The 23,574-nt window shown below is 51.7% G+C and overlaps 1 protein-coding gene across 2 annotated transcripts in view; it reads right to left on the bottom strand.

The window, feature by feature from the left end:
- Positions 1-7,828: 7,828 nt before the first annotated feature.
- MDGA1 (MAM domain containing glycosylphosphatidylinositol anchor 1) overlaps positions 7,829-23,574 on the bottom strand; it is a 55,168-nt gene continuing 39,422 nt past the window's right edge. Inside the window, exons 7-17 of one of the 2 annotated variants that reach the window (XM_080938443.1) lie at positions 22,849-23,178; positions 19,474-19,770; positions 18,790-19,077; positions 17,475-17,626; positions 16,569-16,746; positions 16,293-16,316; positions 15,256-15,408; positions 14,792-14,926; positions 10,163-10,293; positions 9,862-9,970; positions 7,829-8,398 (exon numbers count right to left, since the gene is read on the bottom strand). In XM_080938443.1, coding sequence (XP_080794569.1) covers positions 8,307-8,398; positions 9,862-9,970; positions 10,163-10,293; positions 14,792-14,926; positions 15,256-15,408; positions 16,293-16,316; positions 16,569-16,746; positions 17,475-17,626; positions 18,790-19,077; positions 19,474-19,770; positions 22,849-23,178 — 1,889 coding nt within the window. In that variant the 3' untranslated portion in view covers positions 7,829-8,306. The remainder of the gene's footprint in view (positions 8,399-9,861; positions 9,971-10,162; positions 10,294-14,791; positions 14,927-15,255; positions 15,409-16,292; positions 16,317-16,568; positions 16,747-17,474; positions 17,627-18,789; positions 19,078-19,473; positions 19,771-22,848; positions 23,179-23,574) is intronic. The other variant, XM_080938444.1, reaches the window with a different exon arrangement.

Raw genomic sequence — 23,574 nt, forward strand, 5'->3', positions numbered from 1 at the left:
CAAAGGCTAAAGGCACAATGGAGTGAGAGGCTGACTCCAGAGAGGACTCCTTTGACCTCCACATGTTTGTTGTGGCACACATGTGCCCATATGTATTAATTAAAGACAACGAATTAATTAAAAGTGTGGCTCAATATCCCCACTGCCTGTGCCTGGTCAGATCCTCCTATTCTTTCTGTCTCCCCTCCCAACTGTATAAGTATTTTTCTTTGAATAAATCAGCAAGCAAAGATCTCAAGTTCAAAGCCCCCTCCCCAGCTCTGAAATATCTAAATTATGAAAATAGTATTTGGAACAGAAGGTGGCCTATTATTTACTTTTAAGCTACAGTCCTTCATGATGTCTGCCTTTTCTTTTCTCAAGAAAGCCAGGCTTTCTTCTTGGTTATTAAAAAGTCATACATGTGGGCTGGAGAGATGGCTCAGTGGTTAGGAGCACTGACTGCTCTTCCAGAGGTCCTGAGTTCAAATCCCAGCAACTACATGGTGGCTCACAACCATCTGTAATGGGCATCCGACACCTTCTTCCAGTGTGTCTGAAGACAGTGACAGTGAACCCACACACATGAAATAAATAAATAAATAAAATCATACATGTTTATGTAAAGATGTTTGGCTAATGCCGAAGGCCGAGAGGCGAGTCAGAACCTCTGAAATGTCTCCATTGTGATAATGTGATAACTGGTATTCACATCCCGGTGAAGAATCTTAGGACTGGAGCAGCGGGTAGTGCACATACATAAATCTGCAGATTTTTGTATTAAAATGCGATGGTAGGCTGGAGTAACGGCTGATCAAAGTACCTGTTCCACAACCATGGCGACTGGAGTTCACTCCCCAAAGCACGTGTGAGAACAGCCTGGTGTAATGACAAAACTCTGCCATCCTCTCACTGGGGAGGCAGAGACAAGAGGCTCCCTAGAGCTCTCTGGACTTCCAGCCTAGCCTTCTGGGCAGGCTCCAGGCCAGGGAGAGAGCCTATCTTTAAAAAAACAAAAAGGGACAGAAAGTGAGGAATGACATGCGTGTGTGCCTGCACACTTGTGAACATATTTATACACAAGACGGAAATAATCTCAGCATGCCGTTTTCCAATTGGCCGTTCTCTCTCACTCAGGTGCCGTGGGCACTTCTGACCAGCACAGAAGACAGTCACTGTGCTGACGCTGCGCTCTCAGCCCCCTGGTTCATGTTCAGCTCTACTCTTCCTGTCTCTCAGGTGACAGTGGCTAGGTGGATGGTTGTGGGGATAAGAGTGGATCTGCCCTGCCCAGTGCAGCTGTCATTATTGGGGGTGGCACCTAAGTGTAGAATCCATGTGGCTCTGGCTGGCCTCAGTGAACCTGAGAAAAGCGGGAAGCCCCTCGTCTTTGGAGAAGACCTGAACAGCTCAAGAGCTGGGGTGATGGTGGATTCAGGGACTTGCATCTGGGGGAGCTGTCAAGTTGACCTCAGAGCAGGAAGCCACGCTGGGGGCTGACAGGCTTCATGCCCAGGAAAGATGGATCTGGAAGCCCGAGCTGAGAAGCAGGCTGGAAGGGAGGGCCTCTGCCTGGGTTTGGGGGTGACTTCAAGGAGAAGCATGTCTGCTTTTTTTCCTTGGATTTATTTTTACTCAGCCTCTCTCTGAAAAGGTGTTGGTGGAGCTTTCAACAAAGGACATATGCAAAAAGGTCAAGATACTAGAAAAAGAAAAGCAGGACCAGGGAACAATTCCATCAGAGGCAGGAGCCCAAGCTCCACAGGGAAGGACTCAGCTTATCCCTGTCCCTGGGATGAGCTGGCGAGCAAGATATGACAATCCCCGGGAGGGACACAGAACAGAGCATCCAGCTGGGAAGAAATGCCATTCTGAAAGCCAAACTTCTGGGTGTCTCCAGACCCTTCCCCTCCTGAATCTTATGGACTTAGGTGACCACACCACCTTTTCGAACCTGGGTGCCCTCACCTGCAGTATGGAGCTAAAATACCTGAGTCGACTTTGTGGCTCGTTCTTCAGAACGAGAACATTTGCTCCAGGAGGGGCGGGAAGGCGCACAAGATTCAGGTAGAAAGGAAGGGCTCATGTCTGGGAGAGCTGAAACTTGCAAGCTTCTCGAAGGCTCTCCTCAGCTCTAGGGAAACAGTACACTATCTCGGGGCTAGCCAGTGCAGAGGGGAGAATTTCTTGGACCGTGGAGCTGCCTGTTAGCTGTGCCAAGAGCCCCCAGGTTGCACCAGTTTGTGGGGAGCTTTTGGTGATGTACCTGCTTTTCATATGCCTGCTTCCTCCTGCCCCACCACCATACCACCGTTAGCAACCCCAAACAAACAAACAGACAGACAGACAGACAGACAAAAACCTTATTGGTTCACCAAATTGGACTTCAGTATTGTTTCCTCGGTCTGTCATGGGTTTCCTTTCTGGGATAGACATGTGTATGTTGCCCCACATAGAACAGTTAACATGAACCAACAGGGCTCCATTTCTGAAGAGCGACATCACCTACCAGGGCACTGGAATTGAGACCTGCTGGCCCTTGGCCAAGTTCAACTGGAGGTTGTTCACAGAACACACACCAGTGATCCTGGAATGGATGGTCACTTTAAGAAGGGTGAAAAGCAAAGACTAGGTGAGAGCCGCCTGCCTCCCATCTCTTTAAGTGGGCCTCTCTAAAAATGGCAGCCCTCACAACAGGTTGCTTAACTGTGTGCGTGTGGCTGGACATAGCCACAGCAGTCAAGCCCAGCAGCAGATTCTCTAGAGAGGCTGAGTCAGTGGATGCCAGCTACAGCCACAGGAAGCTGTGTGGGAGATACAGGCTGAGGTCCTGATACCTGGTTGGGCTAAAGTTTGGAGGGAGCTGACGTGAGTCAGGGGAGGCATGGTGTGGGCGGGATATGCGCCGTGGTGGGTAGAGATGAGGAATCATGTTAATAGCTTCTGTGCTTCTTACAAGTGATGTTCCAAACTCAGGTCCAGTATTCATTTTATCCCTTGATGGTCAGAACTTCAGGGGCTGTACCCGGCAGAGGCAGGGATGGTCCAGAGTCCAAGATGGTCCTATTCCCAAGTCTTCTGGTGCTTTAGCCAAAACGGTTAGAAAGCCAGGCCCAGCTGTGATAGGTTGTCGTGGGAGAGTTGGGTGTTTGGTGGCTCAGGGCTCCCTACAGGACATCCCAAGACCCCTGAGTGGAAGTAGCTTTGAAAGGCAGATTCAGCTGTACAAACAGCTCACTAAGACCAGATTGGAGGGGATGGGAGTCAGACTCTGCCTCTCCAGTGTGAGGAGGGACTTCTAGCCATCTTTACCTTAGAGCAAGAGCTTGGTGTTTCTATAGCTGATGATTTCAGCTCTCAGTTTTACCTTGAATCCAGAACCCCTGTCAAGCCAAGGAGACCATCTTTGTTACAACTCAAAGCCTGTTGGCATTTCAGAGTCTGTCTCTCTCGGAGCACGCTCGTGGGTGTGTGTGTGGGGGGGGGTGGCGTCTCCAGCCAGGTGTCTGCATTGTGTCTATGCCAAGTTCCAGAGAGCGGGGGAGCATGTTGCCTTTCGAAACCTCAGTTTCCCCATGTGAAACATGGGCCTGGTAACTAGACCCATTTCAGTCACTTCAACCATGTAACAAGACAGAATCTTCCTGTCACGTGACTGATGTCTCTCCAGTCCCCACCCCGTCATTCATCCCGATGTGACTGTTACTCCCAGGGTACTTACAGGAGCACAAATTTCCCTCACCACGGCCTGTCCTGTGAGCTCAGAGAGCCCACTACTCCTGAAGGGAACCGAGGAGGAGGCAAATCTGATGTGCCTGGAAAGTTGGAAAGGTTGGGGATGATCTAGGGCAGGTGCTCTGCCGCAGAAATATGTCCCAATGGTACAAAAGTACTTTCAGGGACTGGAGAGATGGCTCAGCAGCCGGGAGCATTAGCTGCTCTTCAATTCCCAGCATCCACACGGCAGCTCACTAAGGCTACCCCTGCCCCGCCCAACCCAGCCCCACCCCGCCCCACTCAGCCCCGCCCAGCCCAACCCCGCCCCACCCCGCTCCACTCAGCCCCGCCCAGCTCAACCCCGCCCCACCCTGCTCAGCCCCTTGCTCTCCTTCCCAGAAGCCCAACACAAGCAGGCTGGCCCTGAATTCTAGAACACTGCATTTTTATTGATTGAAACAACCGCGTCCGCAACTAGAGGTTACATTTTGGGGTTTGTGGAAGAAAGATGGGTGGTGGGTAACAGAGGCTGGGTGGAGACAAGAGAGCAAGGCAAAGGGGTGAGGCGGGGTCGTGAGAGACCCAGGCCTGTCACCCATGAGTGGGGGGGGGTCTCCTGTTGTGCTTTTAATCGGTGGCAGGGAGGGCAGGGCAGATGAATGGACCTGGGCATATGAGGAGGGGTTCCTCCATCTATGAGGCACCAGGACAGGGACAGTCCCTACTTTCCTGTCCCTATGGGCTGGAGATAAGCATTTGATGATCAGGCTTCCCTGGGGCAGAGGGTGGTAATGGTTGGGGGTGTCCTGGAGCAGTCCCCTTCCTGCAGAACTGGGCCAAGATTCGGGATGGGATGTTTGGATGGAGGGCAGGAAGGAGGGAGAGAGCATTTATATGGGGACCCCTGGGCAATGAATGCAGGCCAAACACGGAAGGGAGAGGGATGGAGACAGGCAGATGCCTTCTCTCTGAACCTCAGTTTTCATACCTGTATGCCTTTAAGGTCCCTTCCAGTGCAAAGGGTCAAGAGATCTCCAGAAAAGAGTGGTCCTTCGGCACACACACACATATGCACACACACACACACACACACACACACACACACACACATGCTCACCCAGTACTGACAGAGTGGAATGAACCCAGAGTCTGAGCTCAGCCAGTGGCCTGCAGGAACTCTTCAGTACAGGTAGGTTCACTCACCACACTCCAAAACATCCCCTGGAAACATCCCTCCCCAGGCCCATGGAGCTGTCCAAGCAGAGGAAAGCCCAAGAACACTTTATGTCCTGTGCAGCCCTCCTCATCCTGGAGAGAATGTCAGGATGATGAGACATCAGCCTCTGCTGGCCTCGGGTCCCAGCCCAGCCTCCTGTGCAGACAGCAGTGACGAGAATGACAGTTTCTGTGCTGTTCATGGGCCAAGTGTGTCTGCGGTCTGGGAGCAGAGGCCAGAGTAGGACAGGGAGATGGTTTCTCTCTCAAAAAATTCAGTCACGCCTGTCATGCGTGTCCCGGGCCTCGGCAGCATCGAGGGCACTCAGAGAAGTGTCAGTTCCGCTCGGAGATCTGTAGCTATTCCGGTAAGAGGTTGGCAGGAGCAGCGGCCAGTGGTTCCGCAACCTCAGGACTATAGCACTGGGTTTTCAAGGACTGAGCCAGGCCCGTCCGTCTCTGTTCCAGCTTCTGCGTTTGAGCTCTGCAAAGCCTGCATTTCTGGCCCCGATAGCCTGAACAGGTGCTTCCAGAGAACAGAAGGATGGTGAAAGGGAAAGCGGGAATTATGGGAGGGATGTGCCAGGAGAAGCAGGCTTTGTCTTCACGGATGAATGAGGCATAGAGGTTACCTGTGGTCCCGGGGCAGGACAGCCAAGCCAAGGCTACCCATCGCTGCTCTTCACTACCTGGTCCCAAGAATGTCTTTCTCCTCCCAGACACGAACGTGTAGGGGCCAGGAATAAAAGGGCCCCCAGAACCCTGAGAACTTGACTCTGGGATCCCTGCTTTAAGGCCACAGTTTTCCTCAGTTCCCTCGACGCAGAGGGTGAGGCTACCACTGAAGAGAGAGTGCTAGATGCTGTCAGCCTGTTCTCCCAGGACAGGGGTGTTCACAGGTCATCTATCCAACATGGACCGGCAAGGATACATACAGGAATGCCGATTCACAGGCGTCCACGTGCGAAAAGCTCCTGCCCTCAGTCACACTACAGTCACACTTACACTCTCAACCCTGCACACGCCTAAATGCCTCTGGCACATGCACACACATATCAACCTCACAGCCCCTGCACACAGTGGGCTTACACAGACACACGCACCCCTTTTCATTTGCACACGAGGGTGGGCTTATTAAACAGGCTTTGTAATCTCAGGCTGCATACCCTCAGGCATGGCTGCTCTCACCACAGAGAAGGTTCTGGAATCTGGGAGCAATACGTACTTTGCACCTTTCCTGTCTCTGGCTCTAAGATATACGGGGGATGAATCCCAATAATAAAGCAGTCAGAGTGGTGGACCTAAGTGAGGGAGCAGGCTTAGGGTGGGGTGGGATCCCCAGGAGGAGTTGGGGAGCTCTTTCTTCAGCACAGCACTGGCCCAGAGATCATGGAGTCACGAGGACCCCGGCTTTCACTCTTCGGTTGTCCTAAGAGGCTTCTAAATGTTTCTAATACCAGGTTGTGTTCTGATGCCATTAAACCACGCTGTAACACACCCAGGCTGGCCCCGGGTCAGCTGATTCCATAGCCAGGGTCAGGGACCACTGGCTTACAGGGTTTCTACTCTAGTGCCCCTCAAGCCAGCGAGAATGAAGGAGGGGCTCAGAATGGGAGGGACTCACAGTCTAGTTGGGGCCATAGACTGTGCGGATGGGACAATTAAGGAGCAACACCCTGCAGATGTCATGGAAGCGTGTTCTGGAAACCAGAGCAGCTCACTTCAGACAAAGGGCTTGAAGGGCCAGGGAGGAGCCATGCTAACTGGACACCAGGATGTCCTGCTATAGCCTGGCCTGACCATTTAGTAGCCAGTGATGTTGGTGATGATGAAGGATAAGGAAGATGATGGTGGTGACGGTGATGATACAGGCCAGGTGTGGTTGGGGGGTTGGTCTTAATCCTCAGTGTGCCTCCAGGTGCTGTGATGATGCCGGGGTTCTAGCCTCTTCTCTGCAGCTGTTCCCCCAAATGCACGGGGAAGAACCCTGTGCCACGCCTCCATCTACGCCTCCAAGCTACCCTTCAATAGGATCATCTGTAAGCTCTTCTTCAGCCAAAGGGGTTGAAAGGCTAGAGAAGGCAGTCTAAGACTGCCGACAGGGCTGGCACCCCACTAACATGTCTTGGGGGTGAAGATTGCACACTGCCGTTCACTCGCAGAGATGGGGCTTACTACGCTCAGCCTTGTATTCCTGCAGTTCCCATCCAATGATGCACACAGTGGTACCAAGACACCAATGGGCACACAGGGTCACACACACACAGAGATGCACATACAGACACACTCAAACACAGACACACAGACATACCACATGCACGAGTACATAGACGTATCCTAGAAGGCGCTAGGATTCTTCTCTCCCATGGAAGGTAAAGGGACCCAAAGAGAAAAAGTTCTAGACCCTATTCTATCAGTTCCAAGGAAAAAAACCTCTTCCCAGCTCCCAGGGAACAAAGAGACACAACCACCTCCGCCCATCTCCCCCCATCCCCACCCCCATATTTCACGGGGTTGACTAGACAGTGTCTTACCCTCCCCAGCCTCCTCTTCCAAAACTCTCTGATTAAATACCTAAGAAACAGGGGATTCACTCCACCGTGAGTTCATTGTTCTCTGTGGGGACATGGGGTCACAGAAGAAGGACTCTTTGCTTCCCTCAAAGCCAGTGTTCGCCTGGGAAAATGGTATGGACACCGCTTGTCACACACCGGCTCCCCGGGAATGTAGGAAGACGGTTCTCACATTGTACATACCCTAAGCCCTGTGCTGGGGCCCTTCCAAGTGGGCACAGTGGGGGAGGGGAAGAGGACATCCTAGGAACAGGTCAGGGGATCTGAGTTGAGCAATGTGTCCACTCCGCAGCAGGTGCCCCTTCCTTGTCAGCCTCTGGACAAGGGACAGTGCCTCTGAACCTTGTGACCTAGGCTGATATTCTGCCCACATCTGGCTCCCTTCTGGCAAGCCTCTTGGCTGGAGTTCGGCCTTGAGTCAGGGGACAGGGCAAGGTCAGACAGACACAGTGCAGTGTGCAGACAAGATGAGGCCTGTGTCGCACCAAGGTCCCTGGAGGTGGTAGATGCCATTCACGTAAGTCCCATCTCCACAGTAAAGAAGGTGCTGGCAGGTCGAATAGAAACTTGTGCTTTAATATATCTCTGTGTGTGAGTGTGTGTGTGTGTGAGTGTGAGTGTGTGCATGTGTTGAACGACCACCAGAGCCTGTCCTGGCCTCTGTCTGAATTTTCCGCTCATCCTTGCAGCCAATGAAGGCCCCCTCCCTGGCAGGCCGGTCCCGCCCCTGGGCACCCCGGCTGGCAGGGGGTCAGTCTTTGGTACAGTGTGGACACTTTGGTGTGCCGGGGGCAGGGTGGGGTGGGGGCCACACAGCTCTCATCATCTCTGCAACGCCAAGAAGAAGATGGCCATGGGTCCCCAAAGCTGCAGGCTGGACAGGCGGGGGGCTCCGCTGCCTGGCATCACCACCACTGTGACACAAGACAGAAAGAAACAGGCCAGGATTCTGGTTAGCTCCATCTTGGACAGGAGGGACAGATAGGTGGGCCATGAGAGGCCGTGACTCAGCTTCTTCTCTTGGGGTGTGTGTGAAGGAAGCCTGAAAGTGGGTGTTCACACAGTCCACACAATTCACACGTTGCTCACAATCCACACAATTCACACCCTCCACACAGGTCACACAGTTCACAGAGTCCACAGAATTCACACAGTCCACACAGTCCACACAGTCTACACAGTCTACACAGTCCATACAGTCCACACAGTCTACACAGTCTACACAGTCCATACAGTCCACACAGTCTACACAGTCTACACAGTCCACATAGTTCACACATTGCACACAGTCCACACAGTTCACATAGTCCACACAGTCCACACAGTTCACACAGTCCACACAGTTCATAGTCCACACATTGCACACAGTCCACACAGTTCACACAGTCCATAGAGTCCACATAGTTCACACATTGCACACAGTCCACACAGTTCACACATTGCACACAGTTCACACAGTCCACACAGTTCACAGTCCACACATTGCACACAGTCCACACAGTTCACAGATTGCACACAGTCCACATAGTTCACATATTGCACACAGTCCACACAGTTCACACAGTCCACACAGTTCACAGTCCACACATTGCACACAGTCCACACAGTCCACATAGTTCACACATTGCACACAGTCCACACATTGCACACAGTTCACACAGTCCACACAGCCCACACATTGCACACAGTTCACACAGTCCACACAGTTCACACAGCCCACACAGTTCACACAGTTCACACAGTTCACACATTGCACACAGTCTACACAGTCCACACAGTCCACACAGTCCACATAGTTCACACATTGCACACAGTACACATAGTCCACACAGTCCACACAGTTCACATAGTTCACGCAGTTCACATAGCCCACACAGTTCACAAATTGCATAGTCCACACAGTCCACACAGTTCACACAGTTCACACAGTTCACAGGCCACACAGTTCACACATTACACACAGTTCACACATTGCACACAGTTCACACATTGCACACAGTTCACACAGTCCACACAGTCCACACAGTCCACACAGTTCACACAGTCTCTACACAGTTCACACAGTCCACACAGTTCACACAGTTCACATAATTCACACACTGCACAGTCTACACAGTTCACACAATTCATACATTGCACACAGCTCACACAGCTTACACAGGAAATACATGGGCCACAAGTATATACTAAAGACACTTCAGTATGCTTAGGGGTGGCAGGACCAGTGGCCTTTTTGGGTCCTCCATATTCCCCACATATGGGGGAGGACACCTATTCACAGTCAGACACACAGTTCTTGTTACCTAGGCATCCATCCTAAGCCCCTCCATCCCAGTCCCCTTCCCCTCCTTTCCCCAACCCACTTCCAGACTCATACCTTTGTTGGGATCCATCTGCCTCCGAGGACACTCTCCCTTCTTCAGTGTGACATCATCTATGGCAATATCCCCCAGGTAGCCCGAGCCTCGAACCCCCTCAAAAATAATCTGGGGTGGGGTCAGAGAGCAGGGGGAGGGGTTGGGGACATTGGGCCTGGTACCCGAGCCTCCCCACCCCTTCACCTTGGGCTACCTGGAAGATCCCATCCCCTGCCTTAACCACCCCCAGGAGCCTGCAGGGGACCTCCCTAAGACCTCCGGCCAGGGCAGCCACCTGCCTTCGGAACAGCATCTACTCACCTGGAAGGGCCCGCTGGGGTTGATGGGTACATGGGCCTGTTGCCACACGTTACCCTTATTGCCACTGAGGGACCAGGCATGCGTGTCTAGAGCGCCTTTGTTCCTGGACCGCACCAGAAGGTTGAGGGAACCTGAGGCAGGGGCAGGTACAGCAAGCTTGGTGAGGTTGGCTAGGACACTCCTGCCTTCCTGTCTTCCCCAAACTGGCTCCTCCCTCACTCCTTCCACTGCACAGCCCCGCCCCCAGACCAGCTTGCAGACTTCCTTCTTCATGAGGTCAGTGAATCAGGCCTGACACAAACACACAGCACCATCCCTATCCAGGGGTGCAATCGCCATGCCAGAAGCACCCCCTCCTCAGCTCTGACAGGACTCTTAGAGCAGAAGTACATTGTAAGTGGTCTGCAGAGAGGGCTTGTTATCTCTATTTGTATAGTTTTAAACATTATATATATTTATATATAATATAATTATATATATAATTAAATGTATAGTTATAAACATTATATATATAATATATATTTATTTGTTTATTTTTAGTTATGTGCGTGTGGGCGCACACACATCTGTGGAGGCTAAAAGGGAGCACAGGAGCCACTAGCGACAGGTCCCTATAAACTGCCTGACACGGTGCCAGGACCCAAGCACAGTGGTCTCTGAGAGCAGCTAGTACTCTTAACCTCTCGTCTCTTATAGCTTGCTTTATTTATGTATGTATTCATTTATTCATTCATTTATTGGCGGAGAAAAGTAAACACATGCCATGGTGTGTGTGTGTGTGTGTGTGTGTGTGTGTGTGTGATCACAGGACAACGTGTAGGTGGGAGTCAGTTTCTTCTTCTACCACATGGGTTCCGAGGACTAAACTTGGTATTATCAAATGTCACTGAGCCATCCTGCAGGCCCATGCATGTTTGGTTTTAAATTATATTTATTATTATTATTATTGTATGTGTGTATGTGTGTGTGTGTGTGTGTGTGTGTAATATACATGTATGTGAAAGCGGTACCCTATGATGTGTGTGTTTGTAGCTCACTGATTGACAGCTGGCTTGCCAGCAGACCCCTAGGATTTGCCTGTCTTGATCTCCATCTCCCTAGCCCCGTCAGGTTACAAATGTGGACTGCCACTCAGCTTTTAGCTGAGGATCTGAATTCAGGTCCTTACACTTGAGCAGTAAATGCTTTACCCACTGAGCCGGCTACACCCCCCCCCATCTGGTTGTCTTGTACACTGGGTAAGGCTAGCTGCCTTGGCCACATCCTCTAACACTGGTGTCAGAGCAAAGCTAAAGAAAACAACACTGGAACACAGAACCATTTATTTAAGGACATAAATCTGGGGGTTGCTTGGCTACAGTGAATAGAATTAGGGTAAGATTTGGGGGGCACTAGCCTAGGGGTGCTGAACCCAATCTGTGCAGCTTTGGGGGATCTGAAACCCTAGGAGCTTTAGTGAAAGGCACCTAGTTGCTGTTAATGTCCCCTGGCTGTCCCTTTCAGCCCATCTTGTAGCACCAGAGACCTGGCTGTGCAAGAAAGGGAAATCCATCTTCAGAGGCGCCTGGTGGCTGGCATTTTCATGGCATTGCCCCCAGACAAAGCTGTACCATCTGTGACAGACATGCCAGATAGACAGACAGCCATACCCTGCCTCCCGTTGTGGGGAGAGTCACCAAATGTTACCTGCCTTGGATGAAAGAAGTTGGCTGGGACCAAGGAGAGCTGACGAGACACAAAGTTTAGGGACAGCTGGTGCCCAAAGCTGCCAGGCTCTGGGGGGGGGGAGCATTACAAAGCAGAGCCAGGCCTGGGGGACATGCTAATGGCTTGAGGCCAGGAAGACCTCAACAGTCAAGGATGGGTGCCCAAGAGGGCAGCAATTGTCCCAGAAAAACAAGAAATGGCCATCCTAGCTTCAGTGGGGCACAGACCCCAATGCCTTTCAGGGGCCTTATAAGCCCCCAACTGCAAAACAAATTTTGAGTTTTAGCTTAGGCTGAAACCCTGTCTCAAACACATTAAATATATATATATATATATATATATATATATATATATATATATTTATTTATTCATTTTTATTTTATGTGCATGAGTGTTGGTCTGCGTGTATGTAAGTGTCAGATGTCGACAGAGATCAGAAGAGAATATCAGATGCCCCCAAACAGGGTTAAAGGCCATTTTGAGACAACGTGTAGGTACTAGGAATTAAACCCTGATCCTCTTCAAGGACAGCAAGTATCGTTTTAACTGCTAACCCATCTCTTTAGTGAAATCACTGAGCTCTAGCTTCAATGAAGGGTCCTTTTTCAAAAAATTAATGTTGGCCAGGTAGGGTAGTACATGTCTGTAATCCTAACACACAGAAGGCAAAGGCAGGCAGATCTCTGAATGTGAGGCCAGCTTGGAGGAACAATGTCTGAGGTTGACCTCTGACCTCCACAGGCAGGTGCACATGCACAGACTCAAATATACGCACAGCACCTTCCCATATATGAACATAAAAATGAGAAAAAAAAAACAAAAACAAAAAACAAGGTGCTGGAGAGATGGCTCAGTGGTTAAGAGCACTGACTGCTCTTCCAGAGGTCCTGAGTGCAAATCCCAGCAACCACATGGTGGCTCACAGCCATCTGTAATGGGATCTGATGCCCTCTTCTAGTGTGTCTGAAGACAGTGACATCACACACATAAAATAAATAATTTTTTAAATGAAAAAGCAATAAAGGACAGCTATGTTCTGTGAGGTAGTGAGGGATCCCCCTCAGAAGGTTCTAGGTGAGGGACCACTCTGAGCAAAGCCCTCAGTAGCAGGAATGTGCCTGGAGTACTCAGGCAAGGGGCTGGGGTGCCAGCATCAGATGGCAACAAGTAAGAGCTGTACCTGGCATGGGAGACCTGAAGGTGGTCACAGGAAGGGTCAGAGGGTCCTGAGCAGAGGAGTGGTGTGAGCTGGGATGGAATCTCTCCACAGCTGGAGGATTCTGTCAGGACGCAGGATGCCTTTCACCTCTGAAATAGCCCATTTCTGTCTCATAGGTCTGGCAATGAGAGTCTCCCTGAGGTAGGTTCAAACCTGCCTCCCAAAAAGCTTTACTGCCTTGTTTGACCCACACCTGTGAAGCTCAGGGCAAGGACTGTGTATCTCAGAGATGGTCCCCTCAGGCTTTCTGTCTCCCTAATTCCCCAGGCTCTTACAACAACCTCTGTGTCCCTCCTGATACCTGGATGCCCAGGGCCACTCTAAGCTGACAGTGACCCACCATCTCCACATTTGCCTGGGGTTGTCTGCTCCGAAACTAAATAGAAACAAAGGCCAGACAATTGGGATCGCCCATCTTTCTCACCCCAGGGGACCTTTGCAGAGTCCAGACCCAGCCACGGAACTGGACTAGGTAAATGGTTGTGTAGGGGGGTGGGGTGGAAGCTTCCACCCCTATCCTGGTTCATCCCTCCTCTCTCTCCCTTGTGGAAACTTCTCCAGGGTAGACAGCCCGTGGACTGTGCACATCTTAAAGTTGCTGTGGGAGGGGAGAGGGGGCAGGAAAGGACAATGAAAAAGCTTTAGGAGACCTGATAAGGAAGGATTGCCAAGATGATGGATGGTCCAGAGGGAAAAGGTGAGCATAAAAACAGAGTGTAAAATGGTGAGGAGAGAGGCGCCTTCTGCAGTGGTGGAGGGACCAGGAGGAGCGGGAGGCATTTACCGCACTCCCTTTTATAACTTTCAGCCCCTGTAAAACACGTTAGCTCTCCTGTAGGTTAAAAAACCAAAAGCAAAACAAACAAAGAAAAAAATTTTTTAAAGACAGGGTCTCACTATGCAGTCCTGGCTGGCTTGGAAGTGGCTATGTAGACCAGGCTGGCCTCAAACTGAGCCCTGCCTCTACCTCCTGAGTGCTGGGATCAAAGGCATTCGCCACCATACCCAGCATCAACAGCACATGAAACCATTTTTTTTTTTTTTTTTTTTTTTGTGCTCTCAGCAGGATCCCCAGACCGACTCCCCACATGGGCTCCATTCTCCTTGTCATCTGCTGTCCTGACGCTGTCCTTCTGCAACCACCGTGGTCAATACTAACTCCTATCAGCTGCTGTTCCCTGTCAGGCTTGCCATAGGGCAGGGACTTGTCCGTCTCATGCCTGGCACATGGCAGAAGCCATGACTGTACTGGTGACCTCGGGTGAGAGCAATGCTCTACCCACACAGACTCCCCATCCCGAGGCCCTTACTTCATTCTCCCACTTAGGGGACAGCTAGCTCTTCCTCTTGTGACTCAGGGAGATACCCCTTCAAATGCTGTATTTAGGATTCAGGGAAATCAGACCCGGGATGGGTCGCTGTGTTTCTCCGCGTGAGGAAATGCTTAACCTCTCTGAATTATGTGGACCCCAAGTACCTGGCAACCTGGCAACGCACAACCAAAGCAGCTAAATTATGTTCCTCATTCCCCATGCCCGGGTTAGCCAACTGAGATGCTCAGTCCCCCTCGGGAAGTCCCAAGCCTCCTGTGGCCCCCTTGTGATCCCCAGCTAGCGCATGCGTAGTTAGGTCTCACGGCCTGTGGGCCCCTCATGCTCCCCAGCTAGCGCATGCGTAGTCAGGTCTCACGGTTTCTAACTCACCGATGTGTTTTCCATACATGTGGTAGAAGAAAGAGACGCAGTAGAACTTGGCGCTGGCGTTGTACAGGGGACTCACCAGCCTTGCACGATCCCCCAGCTCCCGAGGTCTGGATGTCTCAATGAACATGTAATATCCTGCAGCAGAGGTGGGGAGTGTATATTAGGAGTCTTTCCTCCTCGGCCACCCAGCCTCTGTACAGCTGATTTCTTCTCTTCAGACCTAGCATAGCTGCCGAAGCCGTCCTCCCTGAGGCTCCTCACTCGGGGTTCAGAAGCCCCTTCTGCTCTTCATTCAAGTCAGAGCTCTGTCTCCCTCAGACTAGGGCTCCCTGAGGACAGGGTATGTCTCCCTCAGAGGGTCCCTGGGGATTGACTGTCTTCCACCTCTCTCACGCTAGGGGTTTACAGTCCTTGACTCCTCCCAAAGGCCACCCTCCATTCCTAACAACAGGCCACACCCTCACCTTCAGGGGTGCCACTGATGTCCGTAGGGGGCCCAGTATTGGGAGAGCGCTTGGGGTTCTGGGTAAGAGCATTCTGCCGAGTCCAGTCAAAGTTGTCTGTGAGATCCTGGGTGTAGCCGCAGATTTTCTCATCCTCAAAGTGACAGGTGTTGTCTGCGTGGAGGGTACCAGGGGTGGGGTGAGGCGAGGTTCAGCTTCAGCCCTTCTTGTCTATCCTTACCCTTCCCTTTAACATCCCTAAGCCAACTTTAACTACTCTAAACAACAGGTCCAGGGCTTCAGGGCCAGGAAGAGCAGGCAGTGGCGTCCGGGACAAATTTATTTCAGAACAGGACTCCGTGCCTGTTTAAAACTTCCTTCCAGAATAATGATTCTAGACACATACAATAAAATGAGCAGGGACTTCAAAGGAAATCAATTATATTGAAACACAGTTGTCAAAATACTCTTGTAATCTGTTATATAATAACAGGGGCTCCTTTATTATAGAATTAAATCACAACATCTAGCATGATGTCTAATAACTACTGTGGCTCTGAAATGCTAATGAATAAAAGTGACATTTGTCAACGCCCGCAACAGCTACAAGGAGACAGGGAAATGCTGGGTGTGTGCAGACGACAGGGTAACGGGTACCGATGATCATTCTAGGGTGGTTTGTTGTCTGCATTCATCATTAAAGAACATGTTAAATTTCTGTCAGAAATAATGGCCTCTGCAGATTCAGATACCCCTTGCTTCTATACCAGCAGGTACCTGGTATCCCAGATTCCAGCCCTGCTCCCTTTCTTCCCTAAACTGCTTTTGTTTAGGGAATTCCACTGTAGAAACAGGGGACCTTAGAACAAAGTAACTTTTCTGTTACTTTGACAGAGCACCCCTCCCCCACCAATGAGCTGTCTTTAAGCCGCAGAATAAACTATGGTTGCAAGTGTCTCTAGCCCATTTTTCTCTCTGGAGCTCTCTTAAGGTTCCTAAGTCCCATCAGCTCCCTAAAGAGTAAGGGAAGTTAAGAACTGGGGGGGGGGGCGGCTCACCTGACAGGCTGGGCGAGTTGATAGCTGAAAAAGTAAGCAAGGACACCAAGTCAGAACTGGGGTGTGTATGGCTGTACAAAGCATTCCTAGGCTGGAGGGAAGTGGGGGGAAGGGTCTTCTGAGCCAGGACTGGAGACCAGTAGGCCTGGCCTGCAATGACAGGGTAAGTGTGAACAATGGGGTGCTCCAAGTTTTAAGGCTGTGAAAAAAGGTATATGGGATGGGTTCAGTCTCCCCACCCCCACCACCACCACCGCCACCGACGCCATCACCTACGCTCTGTGTAGTGGATGATTCGGGAAGCCATGTCACCAGCCCCAAAGGTGGTGTACGGGGTGAGGCGGATCTCATAACTGTGGGGCACACGGAGATCAGTCAAGATGTACTCCAACAGCTGTCCCTTCTCCACACGCCGAACAGGGATGGCCTTGACCATGGCATTGTGCTGGTTCAACTGTGAATACAGGAGTGTTCCCATGATGCCCCAAAGGCCACAGCCTCCCATGGAGGGGGAGCCCAGGCCCTGGAATGTTTCCCCATCTTTGAGATGAAACACTTTGCTGTTCCAGGCCCTGTCCCTGTCTCTACGATAACAGTGATATATAATAGCATATTGTAGCAACAGCTATGGGACAATTAGTGTGTCCGGGGTACTAAAAAGCCTGTAGACAGCATCTAATATTCAAAACAACAGTCAAAAACAACAGTCGGCTTGAAATAGTAACATTGTCCCACTTCATTGGTAAGCAAAGGAGGGTCAAAAGAACTCTTCTTATCTTACTCAAACACTTTAGAAGCTGCCTCTGACACGCCCCAAAGGCCACAGCCCCCCCCCCCCCCACTACTGCCTCTTGGGCAGAGCAGGACCTCATCGGTTGGACCAGACAGGCGTGTGAGTGGCTCACAGACTCAGGCTTTGTATCCTTAGCCCTGGACACCAGAGTCAATGTTCATTCTGTAAGTCAAACTGGCCTTGCCCTGAACCCTGCTGTCTTATGTCTGGTTCCCAGCTGTGTCCAGTAAGGAGGGTACAGGCTCTCAGAGGCTCGAAGCTCTGGGACTCTTCCTCTGCGTCAGAAAAGGTATGTAGACAGAAGGGGCCAAGTCTGGGAACGCCTTCCCTGTCCCTAGTTCCAGGACCCATGCCCCACTGCGCATGGCATGCGTCACGGCCCAGCCCACCTGGCGGACGCTGAGTCTGTAGTTGAGCACGGGGTCCACAGCGTCTGGCTCCCTCTGCGTCCACTGTAGCACATACGAGTAATTCTTGGACAGCTTGTGGCTGCGGGTGGGGTTGGGGGTGTCGAAGTAAAACTCCGGGCTGTAGGCTTTGGCTGAGAGGGCAGGGATGGGGAGGGGCATGGGGCCATGGAGGGTGGGGTGGGTGGGAGAGATACAGAGAGAGGAGCCATGGGAAAGAGGAACAGAGGTGGGGGCAACAAAGAGAAAGGGGTGTCGTGAGGAGAGTTGGTGTGGGGAGGAGAGGCACGGGAAGGATGTAGGTGAGGAGCCGAGATGAAGAGGGTAGATTGTAGGTTCCAAGGGGGGATGTTGGTGAGAATAGAGAGGAAAGGCCAAGGAAGAAAACAGAGAAAGATTGGTAAAGACAAGGGCCGGGCATATAGAGAGGAAAGAAAGAAGAAATGATAGGCGGAGGTCAAAAGATTGGGAGACAGGAAAAATGGGGGGACGGGGAAAGGGGGGTGGGAAATGTCACAGGGGCCTCTGGCTGGCAAAGCTGAGTGGGTGGGGAGGGACCTGGAAGGGAGCCAGTGACCTGAAGCCCTCCTTCCTGCTGTTGTGGGGATGGAGGGATACAAGAGCTGAAGGCCTCACCCAGTACCTTTGGGGGCTACTAAGAAAGCTGGGGGTGCCAGGCGATAGGGAATCAGGCGGATGGGTGGCTCTCCACAAGGAGGCCTGTCTAATGCCCTTGGCCCTCTCAGTAATCCCCATCATGCCTTTCTGCCGTCTGCCTTCCTGGCCTTCTGCAGCCTTGTTGGTTCAGAGGCATCTTCTCTCCTCCAAGCTACAAGCCCGGTACCCAGTGGTTTTCCCCATTCCTATCCTCTGAGGCCAAGGACCATGGAGGAAAGACTTGAGTTATGGTGGAGATGGGACTGGGCCCAAATTTTGATTTGTGGGCGGGGCTGAAGGGACAGAAGCACAGAGCTGGAATTGGATGAGGCTGAAGGGACCAAACCTACTGTGGTGAAGCAGTAAGAAGCCAGAGATGGGAACTGAACAGTCACCGGCAGGGAGAAACCCGGTGACAGGGGTGGAGGGGCGTGGTCTTGAGGGGTCAGGTCTTCAAGAGTAGGACAAAAGTCTTAGTAGGACAGATGCCTAAGACTGCAGAAGTTGGAAGGAAAGAACAAACCAGGCAGGTGTGGCAGGGCGGCGGGGAGAAGGGGTGGAGGTTGGAGCGGATGACAGCCTGGTCCCAGGAGGGTGTAGGCGAGCAGGCAGGCGGGAGTGGGGCAGACCAGACGCTCACCGGAGACCTGGAAGAGGCAGGTGGCTGAGCCCACGTCGTTGGAGACGCTGCACTCGTAGCTGCCGCTGCTGTCACGGGTCAGGGCGTCCAGGCGCAGATCGGCGTGATCGGGGGCCTCGGCAGCAGAGGCGGGGAGAACAGGCGGCGGGGGCAGCAGCTGTCCTTTGAAGCGCCACACAGCCGAGGAGATGCGCTGGGGACTGCCACGCAAGAGCGAGCAGCGCAGGAGCACAGGCCGGCCCAGCGCCTGGCGCACGTCTTGGGAACTGGGCTCCACCTCTGGAGGGTCTGGGGACCGAGACTGCCATCAGTAGGACCATGGAGGAAACACCTCATTTGCGCCCCCCACCCCCGAAGTCCGGTGACCTCTCAGAGCCAGTACACACTTGCAACGCACTCACACAACACCTACACTCAGACTGTGGGCCATTTCCTCCAGCCATGCTTCCTAGACTGGGCCTCTGGTCGTGCCTCAGTGGTCTCTGCGACCAACACATAACCGCACAGTCTCCGACCTTGGAGTACTGTCTCTAAACCTGGCTCAAATCTCAGCCTTGCTGTGCAAACTGAGGCAAATTACTTCCCTGTGCCTCGGCGGAGGGATGTCAAGGAGTTTTAGGTGTGCAAACAGAAGAAGGAGGGGGTGGGGTTGGCCTAGGTTGGGTGTCTGGGGAGGGGACTCACAGTGCACAGTCAGCTGCACCTGGGCCTCGCGGGATCGTACGTTGAAGCCATTATAGCGAGCCGTCTGGCAGCGGTAGGTGCCGCTCATTTCGCGGCTCACGCGCTCCAGCCGTAGCTTCCCATCTGGAGTCTCTTCCAGGGCCAGCCCCGAGGGCAGAAGGGAGGCCTCCTTGTCCACACGAGACCACAGCACTGGAGGCCTGGGCTTGCCTCGCACTTCACACTGGAGCTCAGCAGGAGAGCCCTCCCGAACTGTCACCACTGCTCGGCCCTTGGGCACACTGATGCTGGGTGGTACTGAGGAAGATGGAGAGGGGTGGATGGAGTTAGGGACAACTGGCCTCTGACCTGGGGTACCTGTTGCCGACCCAGGCTGTCCTTGAACTTGCTATGTAGTGGAAGCTAGCTTTGAAGTTGTCTTCCTGTTTCAGACTCTCAAGTGCTTTTAACCTCTCCTTCCCAGCGCCTCTACTCCTGGCCCTTCAGCTTTTCTTAGATGTATTTTTATATTTATTTATGTGTATATGTCTGTGTATCCACATATGCATGGCCCAAGGAGGTCAAAAGAGGGCGCCAGATCCCTGGAACTTACATTAGAGGGGGTGTAGTGAGCCCCCCTGGATTTCCAACCTGGATGCTGGGAGCCACTTAGCCATCTTTCCAGCACCCCTTCAGTTTTTCTTGTCTACAGAATCAGCCAACCGTGTTAGTCTCTTTCCCGACATCTTTTACAGCTTCTTCCAAAGTAATAAGGATACTTGGTTTCAGTGAGGCCAGCACTCTCAGAATAAAAACTACATTTCCCAGCATGCCTCTGAATAAAGGCTGGCCATTGGAATATTAAAGAAAATGCAGGTCTTGCTATACAGATCAGGATGCAGATCACTGGCTTCAGGTGGAACCACCATCATGAAGCCAAGCCACCATCCTAAGCTGGTCTGCTCCACAGCCAACTTCTACACGATGAAGCAACAGACATCTCTAGCTTTTGTGATGGATGGAGCCCAGGGCCTTATACATGCTAAGCCCGAGGCTCTGCTGCTGAGCCACACCCAAGCGGCTAAGTCACTATTAATTAGAGTTCCCTTATTCACAGCTGAACCCACTCCACCCTAACACACTGCCAAATGGAGAGATTTTTTTTTTTCCTGAAGACCTCCCTGGGTCTCGGCCCACATCAAACATTTTATCATTAGATGTCAAGTATTGAACATTAAATATAATTAAATATAAAGCGACTATTTGTAAATAACTACAAACCAGGCGAAGGTCCAGTTATCTCATTTATGTGATTTGTATCCTGCCAACATTTGTGCATCTGTTGGCTTGCATTTCGAGGCTTTCTCTTTTGGAGCCAGTTGGTTCTTCTTTTTTTTTCCACCCTCCAGGTTTAAATTGTTTCCAGAGGCTTTTACAAGGCTTCCATGCTCCAGGCATCAGACTGTGAGCCAAATTCAGAAACAGCCCCAAGCCTCTTCCCTCAATCTGAAACTTCCAGGCTCCTGAGCCCTCCAGGCCCCCCAGGATGAAGAGATGTTCCCCTTTTTTGGCCAGGTGCCCTGGAGTTAAAGCTCTAGACTTGGGCTCTGGGGAGGAAGCTCTTAGACTCTGGCCTCATTACCTCCCCCTTGGCTTTGGCCCGGACCTTCCTAAATCCATAATATTCTTGTGAGAAATCCTCTCACCTGCTGGGAGAAACACCTAGTCTCCTGTGCTATGGGGCTTCTGTGGGTGTTTTTCCTGCTTGCTGTACTTCTCCCTGGGCTTAGTTCCTCACCTGGTAGAGCCTACAACACCCCAAAACTCACACGGAGCCCTCCCCAACCCCCGCTTCCTTAGGCAGCCTAGCTTCCCTTCACTCGTGTTTCATTTCTAGGCTCTCCTACGTAACAGATCCAGGTTTTCCTGCCATCTCCCTTCTCTTATCAGCCCTAGCTGCCCTGCCCAGACAGTGAGTTCTGAGGAAGGGGCTGGTGATGCTGGAGTCCCGGGTTCTTAGCTCCTCAGGACTTGGAACAGAGTGCCCTGTAAAATTAAAACTCGGGACTTTGTGGAGTTTTGACCCACTCAGACGTTTTAATCAAGTCTGTCTCCTTTAAGAAATCCCTCCTGCTCCCTCCAATCTCATTGGGTTTCCAAGGTCCATGGGTCGAATTGCCCACCAAGAGGAACAAGGACCAACGGAAGAGATACTCGTAACTACTAGAGTATTTAGTGCTCTTGGTAGTCATCATTGTACTGCTTGGTCATGTGACTCACCAGCCAAGGTCAACTGGCTTCTACACGAGCTCCTGGAGACCCTCTTCCAAAAGGTCACACTGTCTGGCCTCCTGCCATTCCCCCATAGCCGTGGCTGAGCACAGACACCAAAGGACCCACCTGGACTCTCACCCTAGCTCCAGTACGTGCTGAATTTCTCAAGTGTGAATCTCTAAGGCTTCTCCATAGTAAAATGAGAAGCTAAACTGGCACCCCTGGCTACTTAAGTAACTCTACAGTAAAGGCACTTGCTGCCAAATCTGTCACCTGGGTTCGATTACTGAGTCCCACCTAGTAGAAGGAGAGACCCAACTCTGGCAAGCCGTTCTCTAGTTAGCACACACGCACCACCGTACGCCTGTGCACGTGCATACATGCACAAAAGAAACGAGTGAAATGAACTGCAGGGGTGTATGGAGAAAAAGGATGTTCAGAAGATGTTATCAGCTCACTGTATAATAATTATCATCAGAATAAAAACCTGAATCTTTACCATAGCTTGTCATAAGATGCATTCTGTCCCCCCTCAAAATCCATATGCTGGCATCCTAACACCACTGTTTGAAAAATGACTATATTGGAGGCTGGCCTTTGAAGGCTGAAGTCAGTGGGACCTCCCCCAGTCCCATCTAGGATACTGACACGGCACAGGGAGGAGAAGAAACCAGATGGCCAGGCAGCCCGACCCTGCCGGCACCCTGCCGTCAGACCTCCAGCCTCCACACTGAGAGGTCCCCACAGCAGTTTTTCTGAGCTGAGGCTATTCCATTCTCCCAGCCACTCTCTCTCTTGCTCACCCACCTCAGTGACTTTGCATACGCTGCTTCTGTGGCCTCTGTGTCTCTTTGTAAACTATTTGACATAGGTGCAGCCTCCTACCAAGTTCAATGAACCCATCTATTGTCCCCATCCCCACCCCCATCCCACGACGTCATAGGACTTGGCTATGACGGGGACCCAACTTGTATGTGTGGCAGAAACAAATGGTGTCCTCCTTCCTCTAGACATCCATTTGCAAATTGCTGTCTGCCCGTCCCTTGTCCCCAAATCCTGGCCCCCACCACCACTTTGGGCTTCTCCAGCTTCCCCACAGCCCCTCCCCCCACATGCTCCCACCTGTCTCGGAGGAGATGTTGACCTCTATGCTGAGGTCAGGCACCGGTGACCCCGGGAAGGAAGCCAAGCACAGGTAAGTGCCGTAGTCACTGAAGTGTAGGTCAATGAGCTCCAGGCTGCTTGTGACAGCAGGCAACTCAGGGTCATTTCGGGTCACCAGCAGCCGCTTGGACGTGCGCGCCGGCTTGCCATTTTTAAACCACTGGTAGTTCACCTTCTCCTGGGGCACGGCGTCCACGTGGCAGGACAGCTTCAGGTCCTGACCAAGTTGAATGTTCTCGCTTTCTTTTATCATGTCGGGGGTGATCTGGAATGTGGCATTCTTCAAGGCTGCAAGGAGATGGGCTTCAAAGAAGGGCTGGGGCTGACCTAAGGACGGGTGTGCATACCCCATCTCAGTTTCTCAGTTTCCACCCCTTGGCATGGGCAACACACCACACACACACACACACACACACACACACACACACACCTCAGATCAGAAATGGTTCCAATAATCCAGAGATGTTTTAACAGCTTTAAAGAGCTCAATGCCGAGAAGTGAGGTTGGTGCTGACGCCAGGCATTAGTAATGAACACACTTCATCAGTGAGATGCACTGACCCAAGAACTCCTAACCTGTCCCTCTGTCTCTGAGGGAAGCCATTACTGTTACTATGTATTCCTTACAACTCAGATGGTCTAACTTACATCCTCAGAGCCTTCCTGGCCACACACTGATTTGTT

Source organism: Micromys minutus, assembly GCF_963924665.1.
Source record: "Micromys minutus genome assembly, chromosome: 25".
NCBI classification, from domain to species: Eukaryota; Metazoa; Chordata; class Mammalia; order Rodentia; family Muridae; genus Micromys; species Micromys minutus.